Raw genomic sequence first — 15419 nt, 5'->3', positions numbered from 1 at the left:
TAGTTGGCACTGACTAAATTCTGAAATCTGACCTCACCCAAGCCTTGGAAATAATTATGCATGAGCCCCCCCCCCTTCACATAAAACATTTACATCCTTCCCTTAAGGTGCAACACTGCTGTCTCCATTTGTCTCTTTCATTGTCAAGGACTGTGGGCACTCTGACTAACATGGTGGTGTCCAAGGTGGATGCAAATAGGTTGAACCTACATTCGTTCCCTTGTGTCATCACTCGAAGGAGACAAAAATGACTTTTTTCTAGGAAACGTCGCCATTTACAAAAGGAGGTAAATGAGAATTGGAGGTTTTACTGCTATCTCCTGCTGATGCACCAATAGCCTGGAAAGTGATGAGTTTGTTAGTGGCCAGTTTAGCATTGGGATTAATAGAAGCTGCGGCAGGGTGGCAGGCCTGCAGTGTGGTCTCCCATAGGACTGAGTAAGTTGCTGTACCCTGACTATACTTTGTGCTTCCAGAGGTCAGGGTAAATAATTAGAAATAAGGCACGGCTCCAGGCCCAGTGCGAGCCAGAAGCTCCCAAACATTAATCACACAATGTCAGCGGCAGTAGCAGCGATGAAGATGAATGAGAGAGCGTTTATTGTTACTGGGCTTGTGTAGCCCCACTGTGTGCACATTACATCTACATCATCATTACCAATACCACAACTCAACATGTATATTGTCTGTAATGAGGCGACGCGGACGGAGATGATAGAAGTGTCACCTCTGCTGCTTCGTCAGCTCTAGTACTCCATGGAGGACATGGGAACATAAAACATGTGCTTTGCAGGAGAAAAGAACTCCTGTGAGGGAATGTTTATCGTTTTACAGCTATAAAATAATGTTCCTATCTGGAAAAAAAAAAAAAAAAGCCAGAGAGATTTGAGAGAACAAGAAAAAGCAAAGAAAACATACGATCAGATAATGACAGTGATGCAACGAGATGTTTCTGGAGGAGAAGATAAGGGTAAGAGAAAATGAGATGGACGGGAGCCTTGGAGCATATAAGAGGTGGTGCAGCGTTACAGTGTATTTTAGAAGAGGGAGAGAGGTGGAGATTGCAGGCCGACGGAACGACAAGAGGAGGGTGAGTGAGCGTGGAAGTGATATGGCGAGATTAAGACAAGATGTTTAATATGTGTACATTGATGCAGGGAGGGTAGCGAACCAAAGATGCTGCTGCTCAGTATGAGATGCTGAGTGGAAAGAGAGAAAGAGAGGGAGGTGGGGTGGGGGGGGTACCATGGGCTGTATGGAGAGAGGAATTCAGCCAGTGCAGAGAGAGGAGGAGGAAACAGTAAAACAAGCAGCAGTGGACCCACACACTGGACCAAAGACGGGGGAAGAAAAAAAAAAAAACAGCAGTTAACTGGTAGATGGAAGAATCACTGGGATAAAGTGACACACAAAGGAGGACGAGGAGGAGCGTCTGGAACAGGAAGGAAGAAGAGAGGACGAGTTGGGGAAATAAAAACCTAAGGAGAACTGAAGCAAAGACCAGTGCAGGTAAGAACTAAAAGTCAAACTGAGGCATTAGTGTGTGAGCGTGGAATCATTTTGCTGTGTTAAAGGAATGTGCATGCAGCGTAATACATAAAGAAAAGAAATGTGCTTGTATAGTTCTACATATGGCTCAATGAAAAGTAGCAGGGTGGGAGAGGAAAGATGGGATCATTGATTAGAAGAAAAATCACATGTTGATTTTTTACTTTAACTTTCAATTCAAATAAGCATCATATGCATTATTTATATAATTAGTAGTAGTAGTAGTAGTAGTAGTAGTATTAGGGGAACAGATATCTGCTGCTGTATCTTAAACTGGGCGTTGTCTGCTAAACATGTTAACACACTGGTGCAGAGATTGTTTTGTGACACGTGGTATGGAATATGGTTAGAAGTCTGTGGCGAGAGGCCCAAATCAATCGCTGAGGATGAGATTTATTCACAGGGGGAGGAAGTGAGGATTCAGAGAAAGTGAGAATCCCAGATGAGTTAAAGATGAGAAGCAGCAGTGTGAATAACCCATGAGGCAGTGGACACATAAATCAAGAGGCGACAGACTAAACGTCATATATAGCTAAAAGGAACACCAATGTGTGTACATGTGTGTGCCAAATGGAGTAGCTGTTGATAAATGAATGCTAGCAGGGAGTTTAGGATCAATTCAAGTTTCCTCTGCGTTGTATGTGCATGAAGGAAAGGGAGAGAGCACAGTTTGATTCCATTAAAGGGTGAGGATGGCTGCTCTGCTGCAGATTTCCCCTAAGGTCTGTGATCCCACTCAGTTAGCTACTGCCCCCACATGGGGAAATCTCTCCTAATAAAACAAAAGCCACACAGGCTCTGCCATGACCTTTGTCACATCTCTCTAAGCAGCCCCCACTGACCTTTGCATCCTGCGATGTCCGTCCAGCATCACATCCTGCTGGTCCTCTCCCTGACCTCCACACTGGGGTGAGACCTTCATGACATACAAAATGCACATGACCACATGAAAATGTTATGCAACCACATTTACGATCAGTTTTCCATCTCTTGTCTTGATTACTTTTACATCTCTTCACTCCCGTTAGTGGCTGTACGTTCCCTAGCAACCACTGGGGCGAATGGAGCGACTCCCAGCTTCAGCCAACGATTCAGAAGCTCATGAAGGGATACAACCGCTACCTCAGGCCTAATTTCAATGGTGCGAAGTTGTCTGGGGAGCCATTTTTCTTTCTTCTTCAAAGCAATCAGTGTGTCTCCCACACTGGAACTCCAAATAGGTCACCACATATTTAAAAAGACGTTGCAGACGAATGCAATGAAAATTTCTAAGTTGCAGAAAACAACTGCTTTGGCTTCCATCCATCTGTAAACCATTGATCTACTTGTTTGAGCCTCTTTTAACTGCAGCTCTAATGTGTGTTGTGTTTAACAGTTATTATAATGGCTGCCTGCTGCACATCACTACACAATCCATCTAAAAGAAAAGTTTGAAAACCTCAATACTTCACTACAAAATTCCTAATGATAATGACTAAACACTCACAGTGAGACCCCTCTGCTCGATGAACTAACATGTCTTCTTTACAAAACATTTATTTTGTTTTCGCTGCCCTATATCTGCATTTGTAAAACAAATAAAATAAAAACTGCATTCATCACTGATGTCCCAGCAGCAATCTTATGTCTGCAGTGTTCATTTAGAAGCAGCTGCACAGGAATGTAACATAAAGTAAATAGCGATGAAACTCGATACAATTGTCTATTTTCCTACTTCATTTTTTTTTTTTTTAATTGGATGCTTCGACATCTAATAGTTAGGGCTCAAACAAGCATGAATAAAGTAAATATAGAGACATTTCATGATGGAATGAGCCGAGGGAAGGTGCATGTTTGTGTACAAAGCTAACTTTGAAAGAAAAAAAGGATGAATTTAGATTTATACAACTTTATTTATTCCAAAGGGCAATTCGAGTTTGCAGTCCACCAGGCCATACATACATTTAAAACAGCAAAACCAAAGACAATATTAAAAGTCAGAGATGGTCGTTTCCACATCAGTTTTTAACCACCATGTAGTTCAGCATCCACATTGAGAGAAAATTAATAAATAATACAAATTAGGGATGTAACAATTAATCATAAGGCAGTTAAAAATCGATCCATAGGTATCACAATTCATATCGATTCTCTGAAAATTGAATCGCAGTACTTTTTTTTAAACAGCAGAGGGCACTATCTATCCTTCTCTTGTCCAGAAGCAGCAGCGGCGGGCAGAATCTCCTACTACTCTCTTTCTGGCCGCCTTCTACTCTTAAAAATGTTCATAAATGATTCCTTACCCCTTTAGCACCGAAAGAATATCTGTAATATTACGTGAATGTCTGCAAAAGTCCCATTTTTCTATTAGCTCTGTCTGCTAGCGCATAGCATCTCTTCTTCACTGCTAGAATAGCTGCATGCCAACCGACCACTGGGTTACCAGTGCCCTCTTCTGGTCCAAACAAATATCTAATGTAAATACAGTGCAATGACTAAGGAACAATTGCTAAGGCACAAAAATATTTTTAATTGCACTTTTAAAAAGAAAAAAGAACTATTATGCAGTTTTGCATTGTTTACTATAGAACTAGGATTTAAATTAATAGGCTTCTTTTTAATTTGTATTATTCCTTTATTTATTTCAATTGCATTGTTTTGAATAGTTTACCAGGGGATCCTTTTGACAATTAAAAATAAAAGTAAAATAGTTCAGTATTCTCCCAAAAAGAATAAAGGAATATTTTCTATTTGTCATTTGTCTACAGTCCCATTTTGTAAAATAAATTGTGAGAGAATCGTATTGTGAACCCAGTATCGTGAATCGAATAGTATCTGGAGTTGAGTGAATCGTTACATCCCTAATACAAATCTATTAGTCCATGAGACTCCTGTCCAGGTTTAACAGCCTGATGGCAGAAGGGATAAAAGACTACTTTACATATGGGTTTGTTCTCCTACTGGGCACCCGAGGGCATTGAAATCAACTCAGAGCACAGATAATTCCATTAGCCTTTTTGACCACCTGTTCCTGCCAAAAATAATGCAGATTTCTCTGTTCAACTTCAGTTATTTTGGAGCAGATTTTAACAATTGTGTAGAGTGGAAACCATCAGGAATTTTTGTGCTTGAAAAACATATATATCCTACAATAGTAGCATAGACCACAAAAACTAATGTAAAAACAATAAATGTATTTTGGAGTAAAAAATAGTACACATGATGTAACCAATATCATATGTGTTAGATCAAAAAAGCAAACTGTGTAACAAATAAAAAGCATTTAAGCTAATATTCCTGCACCTGTTCCTACTGAAGTGTATGTGTTGGTTTCCTTCAGAGGGCCCAGTGGAAATTGGTATGAGCCTTGACATCGCCAGCATTGACGCCATTTCCGAAATCAACATGGTGAACGATTACTTCTCATCGTTTGATCAGAATGTTTTTATATGTGCATTTGAGCAACAGTGTCATTCTCCATTCAGGATTACACTGCTACTATCTTCCTCCGTCAGCGCTGGCGTGATTCCAGATTGGTATTCCCAGGAAACGAGAGTGTGAGCGTAGACGGACGCCTGGTCTCACTCCTGTGGATCCCTGACACCTTCATTCCAGACTCCAAACGTTCCTTCCTGCACGATGTGACGGTAGAAAATCGACTGATACGCATCTTCAGTAATGGCACAGTCCTCTATGCCCTCCGGTAATTTATGTTTTTATAGATTTGATCTTATTGATTTGACATTTGCTGACATTTGATCCCCAAGTTTGGGGAGGAAAATGCTTCAGTCTATCAGCTGAATTTGTTTGAGGGAATTGAGGTGTTAACAGAGAATCAAACAGTGCTTGTGAGTGACGGAGGAGTGAAAAAAGGAAATATTTATGTTTTTTTTTTTTTTTCTCCCCTTCCCCCCCTGCTGGTTTTATGATTGCTGTTTTAATCATCCGTAAATTAGCCCAAAGGCACAGCAGGAAAAAAAAAGATTGAAATAATCAAACATGTATCACCACACAGTCATGTAACCTCAGGGGATGGCCCTGAATTGGTAAGTGTTTAGTGCCACTAGCCAAACTGCCTCAAAAACAACAACATTTTTCATTTTTACAATCCATACAAACCTTAATGAGGGACAAACGTGCGTTCTTATGAAGCTCGGCACAAGCTTTATTTCTCTTGAGGAAACAAAGACACTTTGATTTTATGGAGGTGAAAACAAACCTTCTTTCCTTTTTCTTTTTATGAGCAATTTTTTTTTTATTTCCACTTTTTTCAATACCAAAGATTGATAATCAATAAGTAATTAAAGCAGTTTTGCTGCTACTGTATATAGTTGTGGCATTAATAGCATCAATTAATAAAATAGTGTGGTTCTCAACCTGCCATTGTTTAGAAATGTACCGCTGGTGGGCTAATGTCGGTTCATACGTACCCACTAAGTTGGATGGTTGTGCAAGGCTTTGGTTTTTAGAAATAATATAAGAAAATATAAATACAGTTTATGAACTTCATTGCACATTTAATTCCAATTATTTTGTAAGCTGCTACGTACATAAAGGAAGATTGAAGACTTTTATAGTCCTACTATTAATTTATTCTCTAACTTTTTATAGACTTACAGATTTGATTTTATTCAAATATTAATGTATTTATTTAAGGTGAATAAACATGCAGTAGTGGTTTGGGGGGTTAAAAGTTCGTTCAGATATGATCGGGCATTGCCATAGTTGCACTAGTGTGTGAGAAGGGAGATTTTGTATTGAATGGAAAGCCGGTGTAGGGATTTCAGAATGAGTGCCATTTGATCAAATTTGCTCATCAAAATCCTAGCTGTGCTGTTTTGGAAGTATTGGAGCTTTTAAAAAGCTCTGGCATGGGATCTCGATGAGAAGTGCGTTGCAGTAGTCCAGGTGGAGACAACCAAGCAGGTTGTGGGTGCAGGTGGAGATGGTGAGGGGGTAGAGACAAAGGTATAGGGGTCCGTTTTTTTATATAGTTTTCTGCATCGTCGGCATAGCAGTGGATGGAAATTTCATGTCTGCTGATGACATGGCTGAGGGGGAGCATGTAGAGTGTGAAAAAGGTTGATCCGAGAACTGATCCCTGGGGGACTCCACAGGTGGAATAGTGGATATGGGATTGAGCTTTGACAAGGGCCACATATTCTAACATGTCCTCTAGCTTGGATCTGAACAATTTCAGGGCGGTTTATTAATATGTGAGACTGGAAGTTAGCGTGGAGCGCCTTTTAAGAATGGTGCTCTGTAGCAGAGAGAATTTTGGCATGTAACAGAAGTTAATAGACATGGATCAGAATGTTGTTTTTCGAAACAAAGAACATGTCTCAGGAAAAAGACATGGTGGCAGAAAAACCTCTTCCAACCACACTTTGGCGTGACATGCGAGACTTATGCAGATGTTAAGCCATGTTTTGCCCTGTCAAAAATCACATCAGCATAAGATTTCAAAAACATTTTAGTCTGGGCGAGGGAAACCACAGAAGTCATATTTTTTCACTCTTGCCAGAAACACAGCACACAGTCCTCTTACGTGCTCTTACTTTGAAAACAGCAACTTCCAGTTGCACAACAAACATTTTTCAGTTTTTAATTTTGATTAGATCTTCTTGACTCTGATAAAGAAAAAATATTTGAATTTTAATCTTAATTTTTGAATTTGAAAATGAAAATGAATGAATTATTTTGTTAATATCCTTTTTTGAATGGAAACGACCAAAACATACGCTGATCCAAAGCCTGACAGATATCTCCAAGTGTTCGTCATGCTTTTTTTTTTTTTTTTTTTTTTACATTTCTTTTACCTGATCACCCAACAGCATCACAGCCACCATCGCCTGCAACATGGACCTGACCAAGTATCCAATGGACAAACAGGTGTGCACGCTGCAGCTGGAGAGCTGTGAGTACTTCCTTTGAGCTCCATCAACAACTCCCCCTCATCAAGTGTGTCAATGATCCCATCATGAATCATCACCCCCACCATTTTCATCACCATCAATGTAGTGAGTACCATGGAGAGAAGGTTATGCCAGCCAAGTGGTTTGAGCAAACCTGAAGAGTGTGTTGTTGTTGTTGTCAGGGGGGTATAACCTGCAGGATGTGGTGTTCTACTGGACTAGAGGGAATGACTCTGTGAAAGGACTGGACACACTGCGGCTGGCTCAGTACAGCGTGGAGAGCTACTACACAACAGTGTCACATGCAGTGTATGAAACAGGTGCGCTTCTTCATTTCCCAGGGGTCTCTTTGTGTGTGTGGAACAATCTGATTCAAAACTGTTGTCGAACATGGATGTAATAACAGTCTTTTGTTCCCTCTCTCTCCTTTCATAGGGCGGTATCCCAAGCTGGTGCTGCATTTTTCACTGCGTAGAAACGTGCTGTTCTTCATCCTAGAGACATATGTTCCCTCCATTCTGCTGGTGGTTCTGTCCTGGGTCTCTTTCTGGATCAGTCAGTCCTCCGTACCAGCACGCACCTGCATTGGTCAGTAAAATTCCCTGCACGAGTACGCACCTAATTTGCTGAAAACCAACAATATATATTCTATTTTTACATGCTTTTACTGGACAAATAACAACACACACTTGGAAGAACACGTGCTATGAAGCCTGTAGCACTTTGGTCACACACTTAGTCATGAGCTAATTATTCTGTGTATATTACTCTCTCTCAGGATGGTCTCAAAGCTATTATCTATAAAGAGAGACGTAGCTCTCTTTAAAAGGTTCATCAAGGATGAATTATATAGTTTTGGAGATAGAAATGGTAACACAAATCCTATTAAGTTTATTGCATCACAGATTCTAGCATTAGGTGTCTGGTTAAAACAAGGCTTCAGTTTTTCCCAACCACCAGAAGACTAAAAACTAATCAGTATACCCCAGGGCAGCTGTGGCTACATTGTAGCTTATCACCACCGGTGTGACTGAGTAAGCGACTGGTGTGAATGAATAATGGTTTCTGTACGTGCATTGAGTCTCCTTGAAAAAAAGCACCATAAAAATCCAAGCCATTATTATTATTAATAATAAAGATAATTATATATATAATTATATAAAAAGGGAAGTTTGTGTAGGATCAGCATCAGGCTTTCAAACCACAGATCTGCATCTGTGACTTCTTCACTGTCTGTCTGTTTTGATTTGGCTTCCTCAGAATGTGAAAATGGGCTGTTGTCATGCCAACAAAGCACCTTGGTTCTTCCTATGACAGGATAACTCCAAGAATAAACACCTGGGTGGAAAACAAATTCAGCAGCTTTGGCGGCTGACTGGGGTCATACAGCTGTGTTTATGTCTGTTTTGCTTGGCTTCATCATTTATGGAGATACAGGAAATTGTGCAAGCAAATGTTGCAATTTCAAAATAAAAGACTGCTTTAAAACAGGTGGGGGGGGGGCTTTCCAGTGGCTCAAATATTTAAGTCACTGACTCAGAACCACAAACTTTATTTATTTATATACCAGTAATAAAAAAAAAAAGTGTTTTGTTACTTTTAAGAAAAGAGTAGATGAAAATAAAATTAGCCCATCTAACAATGACAACCAATAGTTTCGTTATAGAATTGAAAGCTGTGGCCAGACGGGTTCTATTCTGAGACCTAGACAGTATTATATCCATCATAATATCCCAGCTCCGTCACACTTAATAATCCTTTTTCTTTTCTCTGTCAGTCTGAAATTGTCAGGACCATTTTTATTGACTGATTACTTCTCCTTTCGGTTTACTCGGCCACTGCAGTCACACCTGTGGCCTGGCATCGACTGCTTGTCAAATGAAGCAATCAGCAGTAATGTGCGACTCAAACTCGGAATCTATATTTAGTGAATCCATTTCAAAAGGCAATTTACGGTACTTTCGATGAAAATGTCATTTTCACAAAGCTTGAGTACAAGTTGAGTCAGCTTGTTACCAAGGTATATTGTTGCATATTTGTTAATAAACACAAATTTTGTAGTTTTTTGTAGATGTTACAAAAACAAAAGCAATAAATGCTTGTTTGTGCACAAATATTCAAGTGGCAGCTGCTTTGAATGGAAACAAAAGGAGACTGAGAGGAAATTAAAAATGATGATACAGCAGCAGGATAATAAAAAGCGAGGGGTATAAACATGGAGTTGAGGGTATTGTCAGCAGATGGAGCAAACTATAAATTCAAGCTGCAATCTATTCTGCAGGTGTGACAACGGTGCTGACAATGACAACCCTGATGATGGGCGCACGCACGTCCCTCCCCAATGCCAACTGCTTCATAAAGGCTATCGACGTCTACCTGGGCATCTGCTTTACCTTCATCTTTGGCGCACTGCTGGAGTATGCCTGTGCTCACTTCTACACAATGCAGCACCAGACCTTAGAAGATTTACACAGGGTGAGTCGCACACATGATGGAGAGCCTCTGATCATTAATTTTGATATTGACCTTAGTTAAGCTGTACGCTTAACTAATACAGTAAAAAGTATCACTAGTACTACAAGCAAGCACCTCATATGCTAATAAAGGGTCAGGGAAAAGCAAATTCAGACTTCCCATTGGCTTTCAAAAATATCACAAACAATCATGGTGCTAGATTTGGTAATAATCCCTCCTACTTCATGTGCATTACGTCTACTAGTACTATTTATCTTTTATCTTTACTGATCTACTTGCAGAAAACAGTCCACTACTGCTACTAGTGAGATTTTGAGTGTAAGCTACTTGTAGTACTTGTAACTTACTACTAAAGGTTGTTGGCTCACTAGTGCGCAACTAGGGGTTACTAGTAAAGCAAAATTGTCTCCTAGAAGATAACTTTGTTACTACTAGTAGTACTAGTAGAAACTTTAGGTTATTTACATAACCCCGGTTCTATGAGTAATATGACCAAGCAAGAATGGTTGTCTGGTGAGACATCTCACTCATATTACTCATAGAATTGGGGTTATGTAAATAATCTAAAGTTCTATTTCATAAGATTTTGTGAGATGTCTCACTGTGGGATGTGGTAGTTACCGTATTGCAGACCGGCTTATCGAGCGCAGACCAGCTCGCAGGGCAGAGGTCTGCCCATGCCGCGCATGGAGCGGAGACGTCCAGCATGTAAAAGCGGACAAACGTGGGAGGCGAGGTCCAACTCGCCACCGCACAAATGTCCTGAACAGACACTCCCCTGAACAAAGCCCAGGATGTAGCGAGAGCCCGAGTCTAGTGTGCGCGCAGACCCTCCGGTGGCCGCAGACTCTGACTTGTATAAGCCAAAGCATTAGTCTCCACAACCCAGTGTGACAGTCGTTGCTTAGTAACAGGCTTCCCCTTACATGGATTAGCCCAGGAGACTAACAGCTGATTGCTCCGTATCTCCTCAGTCTCCTTGTCATGTCCATGTAAGTGCGTACCGCACAAACCGGACACAGCACATGAGGCCGCTGCTCACCTTGTGAGGCAGAAAAGGCCAACAGGTCAATGGGAGAACATGAGCCCCCCACCTTCGGCACAAAGGCCGGGTTGGGCTTCAAAATCATTCTCACGTCGCCCGGGAAGAGCTGAGAGCATGACGGGTGCACAGAGAGCACATGGACGTCACTGACCTGCTTAGCTGGCCAGAGCCAGTAAAAAAAACAGCCTTCAGAGAGGCAAACTTCAGGCCCGTCTCCCCCAGCGGTTCGAAAGGAGGACGTTTAAGTCCCTTCAGAACCACAGCAAGATCCCACGCTGGTACCAGTGGCCTGGGCACGGGGAGAAGCCTGCGTGCTCCCTTCATAAACCAGCACATCAGTGGTTGTTGGCTTGCTGGTTTTTCCCCAAAGTTGACATGACAGTAGGCAATCGTCGCCAAATACACTTTCACAGTGGAAAAGGCTTTGCGCTTGTCAATCAGGTCCTACAGGAATGACAAAATCACTCCCACCAGGCACTGAATTGGGATGTGTCTCTTATTTGAGGAATGCGTCCCTCAAATACCCTCTACTTGCAATCATAAAGAGTTCTAGTGGAGGGGGCTTGTGACTCTATAGTGGAAACTACACTCTGTGAGAGTCCCACGACTGACAGACTGAGCCATTCAGGGGCCAAGCCCACAGCACCATGCGCTCTCAGTGCGGGTGGAACACTGAACCCTCCGCTTGCGACAGCAGGTCCCTGTGCAGCTGGAGCTGCCAGGGACGAGCACACAGCAACTGGTGAATCTCTGCCAGCCAGTGCATGGCAGGCCAATGTGGAGCCACCAGGATCAGAATCAGAATCAGAAAAGTTTTATTGCCCACGAACAATAATAATAATAATAATGATAAATATAAAGGATGAGAGATAAATAAAGGATAGATAGAGAATAAAGGATAAATATGATAAATATAAATATATACATATATACAGTGCAGCAGGTAATGGAGGATCAGTGCATGGCTGTGTTCCCTTACCCTGGACAGAGTGGGGGGTATAAGGGCTAATGCATAACAAAGCATTCACGGCCAACCGTGCGTTGGGAGCTGGGCAGTCTACTGGAGTGCTAGCGACCGCGAGGTGGGCCAACGTGCACCGGACCATCAGGAACGTCGGGGGCAGTGTTGGAGCCGAGCCGTCGGCTGGTGTGCGAGACCGTGATGTGGCGTTGAACAGGGACAGCGCCGACCAAGCGGAGGCAAGTTAAGCGCTGGATTATTTTTGACCTGGTGTGATCCACAAAGCAAGTGTGTCCTTTCTATCAGCACCCATCAACAAAGGCTAAAAGAAGATCCGTCTGTGGACAGGTAAGCTGGTAGAAGACGTGAGATATGGTTGAGAGTGAGAAGAGGTGTTTAAATGATGTGTGCACCAGCCAGTCAGGATTGGCAGATTGAGAAAAATGCTTCTGAGGGCTGCAGATGGGAGTGCATCCAATAGTGAGACATCTCACAAAATGTTTTGAACTGGAACTCAAAACTTTACTAGTACCAGTACTATGAGTAATACAAAAACTATTAAAGTGTACTCGCACAGTAGTACGCCAAAAGCCTTAAATAGTAGGACATTGTTTACTATTCCTACGAGCACACTCAAAATCTCACCAATAGTAGGAGGAATTAAAACCAAATCCAGCTCCCTGATTGGTTGTGATATTTTCAGAAGCCAATGACAAGCCTGAATTTGCTCTTCCCCACCCCTTTATTATAATAAAATTAATACTTGTACTCCTGTTACGACTAAGAGTGACTGAACACAAATTGCTGCCTAAAGTCATAAACATACTAATGTCACAAACACCAAGTCGCTTAAATGCCCATTAAAGTTTATTGTTCTTAGAGACCAGAGACAGGCACTTACATGGATACAGCAAAAACAAACCAAGATCCATTCCAAACAAAACATGTTAACAATACATAATTAAATAAACTAACAAGACACCACAATGTAGAAAATATAACCCTTGCTTACCGTCTGAAAGTAGAAAAACAGGAACAGAATTTTTAAATAACTAAACTCACATCATTAACAAAAGAGTCCACAAACAAACAAACAAAAAGAATACTAAACAAGTCCCTGTCTGAAGCAGAGCTGAGGAGAGCCTTCCTTCCCAGTGGTGTGACTAGTCACTGGGAGTGCTGGGAGATGGCGCCAATCAGTCAAGGCCCCAAGTGTAGGCAATCAGCCACTCAGCCAGTCACACACAGAACCTCAGTGAAGGAAATGAAAGGGGTGGCGATTCCATTACCCTTGGAAATGAGCAAAATTTAAATAGCACTGGTAACTGAATATCTGGCAATGAAAACACATAACACTAAAAAGTTTTTATACTTTCATGAGGAGGAATTTTATATGTTTCAATATTGAAATGTGTTGCAAAAGCACTATGGAAACACTTTTTCCGCAATTACACGTCACATGATGTGACGTACCTGGTCACATGACAACTTCTTTCTGAGAAAACATGGCTTGGTAAGTGTAAACAGAAGAGCAGACCGGGACATTTCTTAGCCTTATACTTTAATATTATTACTACTACATTAGACATGAAAAAACAAAGGAATCCAGTTTTATAAGTAGGTTTGGAGTGTCCATTGTCCTGCAGTGAAGTCTCGCGGGATGAGATTTCACGGGAGTTACAAGGCTCCTCCCCAAAACAACCTTCAATGGAAACACGGTTAAAGCTACTTTGTTGACATTTTTTTTATTTTGCGACAGTCTAATGGAAACCCAGCTACTTTTTGCAACACTAGTAAAATGTACTAGTTAACCAAAATTGAGCACAAATGGTCCAAATCTACTAGTAGAGCTTAACTAAGATTGATATCACACATATAAAACTGATGCTCAAATGACTTTTCATACACTTGTACTTTAACCTGGAAAAATAAGCAGAACTGAACTAAAGTGTTTATCTGTTTGTATCCCAGGAGCTTTTGAAGGACTTCAGTGAAACCAATGGAAATGGATCCATCCCCATCCTCAGAAATACCCAACCAAACCAGTCTGTGGAAGTGGGCTCCACAGCAGAGGAACCCCCAGAACAGTCGGCAAACAGTGAGAACCAGAATAACACAGAGTCCAAAGAAAAGGTGCCGAGTCAAGGTTGTGGTTTGTCATCAATGAAGGACGCCTCCCGTAGGGCAGCGTCAGTCTTCATTGTGGAGAATCCGTACAACATCGACCGTCACGCCCGCACCGCGTTCCCCACGGCATTCCTCTTTGTCAATATCTTGTACTGGCTCTACTATCTCCTTTTCTAAGTACACTTTAACAGCAGATGAATAGTTAATTTTGCCATCCCGAAGCTGCTCTACCTCCTCATTTAAGACCTAACCGCTGGTCATTGCAGTCTGGATCGAAGCAGCTGCGATACTGCACACGTGAAATCATGTTAGGGCTACAAATTGGAGAAAAGCACAAAGCAGCAATCTGTATCACACTCAGTATTGAAGGCCATTATCGATCATATATAAATGAATAGCTTTCAGCATATTAGCATGTAAATGGGGTAATACAAAGCTGCAATCATCTACAGACAAACCCATTGATTTAAGGTAAATAGATTTGAAGAACGTGCTGAACTGCTCCACGCTGTACTGTGCTGCATTAAACTGCCTTCTTAAGTGACTTATGTAGACGTGTTATCTCTTGTTTTGGCTGTAATATAAGGTTTGTATGACAATGTATAATAAGCTGACAAAATATGATGTAAAATAATAAAATAAAAAAGATACATCAGCGACTACATAAATTGAGTATTGTGGTCAAAAGAGCTCAAAAGGGTAACTGGAAAATAACACTTATATTTCTCTTGACAAGGCTTGAGGACAGTAAAGTGCAAAAGTCAAGGGAAACCGCAACAAAGAACTGAAAATGACATTTGTCAAGTGATTTTTATTGGGTTACCTATACTATCTGATTAGGCTTGGTTTGATTGAGTGTCTGGATCAGATGTTAGATTCAAACCAGGCAAATAATAACGCAGCGCAGGTGATCACACTAAGGGGCGGATTCACTAAGATCTGAAATGAGGGGTTGTAAACCAGGTGCGTCCCTAAATTCTTTGGATGCATATAGGTGCGCATATAGACGTGGTTGAGACTGTCCTGTTCAACATAGAGAGGTGAGTGCACAGAAGCACAAAATGACATTTGAAGAAGATCAGTTGGAGGCTGGTGGACTTCTCTGACTGCTGCATAAACATTTAATAATGAAAAAATAAAAATAAACAAATACAAATGTTTTTATTTTTAAAAAAAACCCAAACCAAAACAAAACACAACAAAACAAAAAGCAACTTTAAAACCTAACCTAAAACCGATATCCCCCTCCAGAAACCGTCATATTGATCTGTTGATGCCATTGATCTGAGTTAATGCAGCAACACAGTCTGTCAATCAGTATGCACCATTTGAAGATCATCCACTGACCGTCATCCAGCAGGTCTGAGCT

The 15419-nt window shown here is 41.2% G+C and overlaps 1 protein-coding gene across 1 annotated transcript; it reads left to right on the top strand.

The window, feature by feature from the left end:
• The first annotated feature begins 1293 nt into the window (after positions 1-1293).
• On the top strand, positions 1294-14658 carry gabrp (gamma-aminobutyric acid type A receptor subunit pi). Its single transcript, XM_028459684.1, has 10 exons — positions 1294-1509; positions 2380-2457; positions 2577-2689; positions 4868-4935; positions 5013-5230; positions 7362-7444; positions 7625-7762; positions 7878-8030; positions 9724-9917; positions 13895-14658. Exons 2-10 carry the CDS (start codon positions 2405-2407, stop codon positions 14225-14227), a joined length of 1353 nt encoding a protein of 450 aa, XP_028315485.1. The 5' UTR covers positions 1294-1509; positions 2380-2404; the 3' UTR covers positions 14228-14658.
• The last annotated feature ends 761 nt before the right edge of the window (positions 14659-15419 follow it).

The sequence above is a fragment of the Gouania willdenowi genome, chromosome 10, assembly GCF_900634775.1.
Source record: "Gouania willdenowi chromosome 10, fGouWil2.1, whole genome shotgun sequence".
Classification (NCBI taxonomy): Eukaryota; Metazoa; Chordata; class Actinopteri; order Blenniiformes; family Gobiesocidae; genus Gouania; species Gouania willdenowi.
This window is presented reverse-complemented; position numbering and strand designations above follow the sequence as displayed.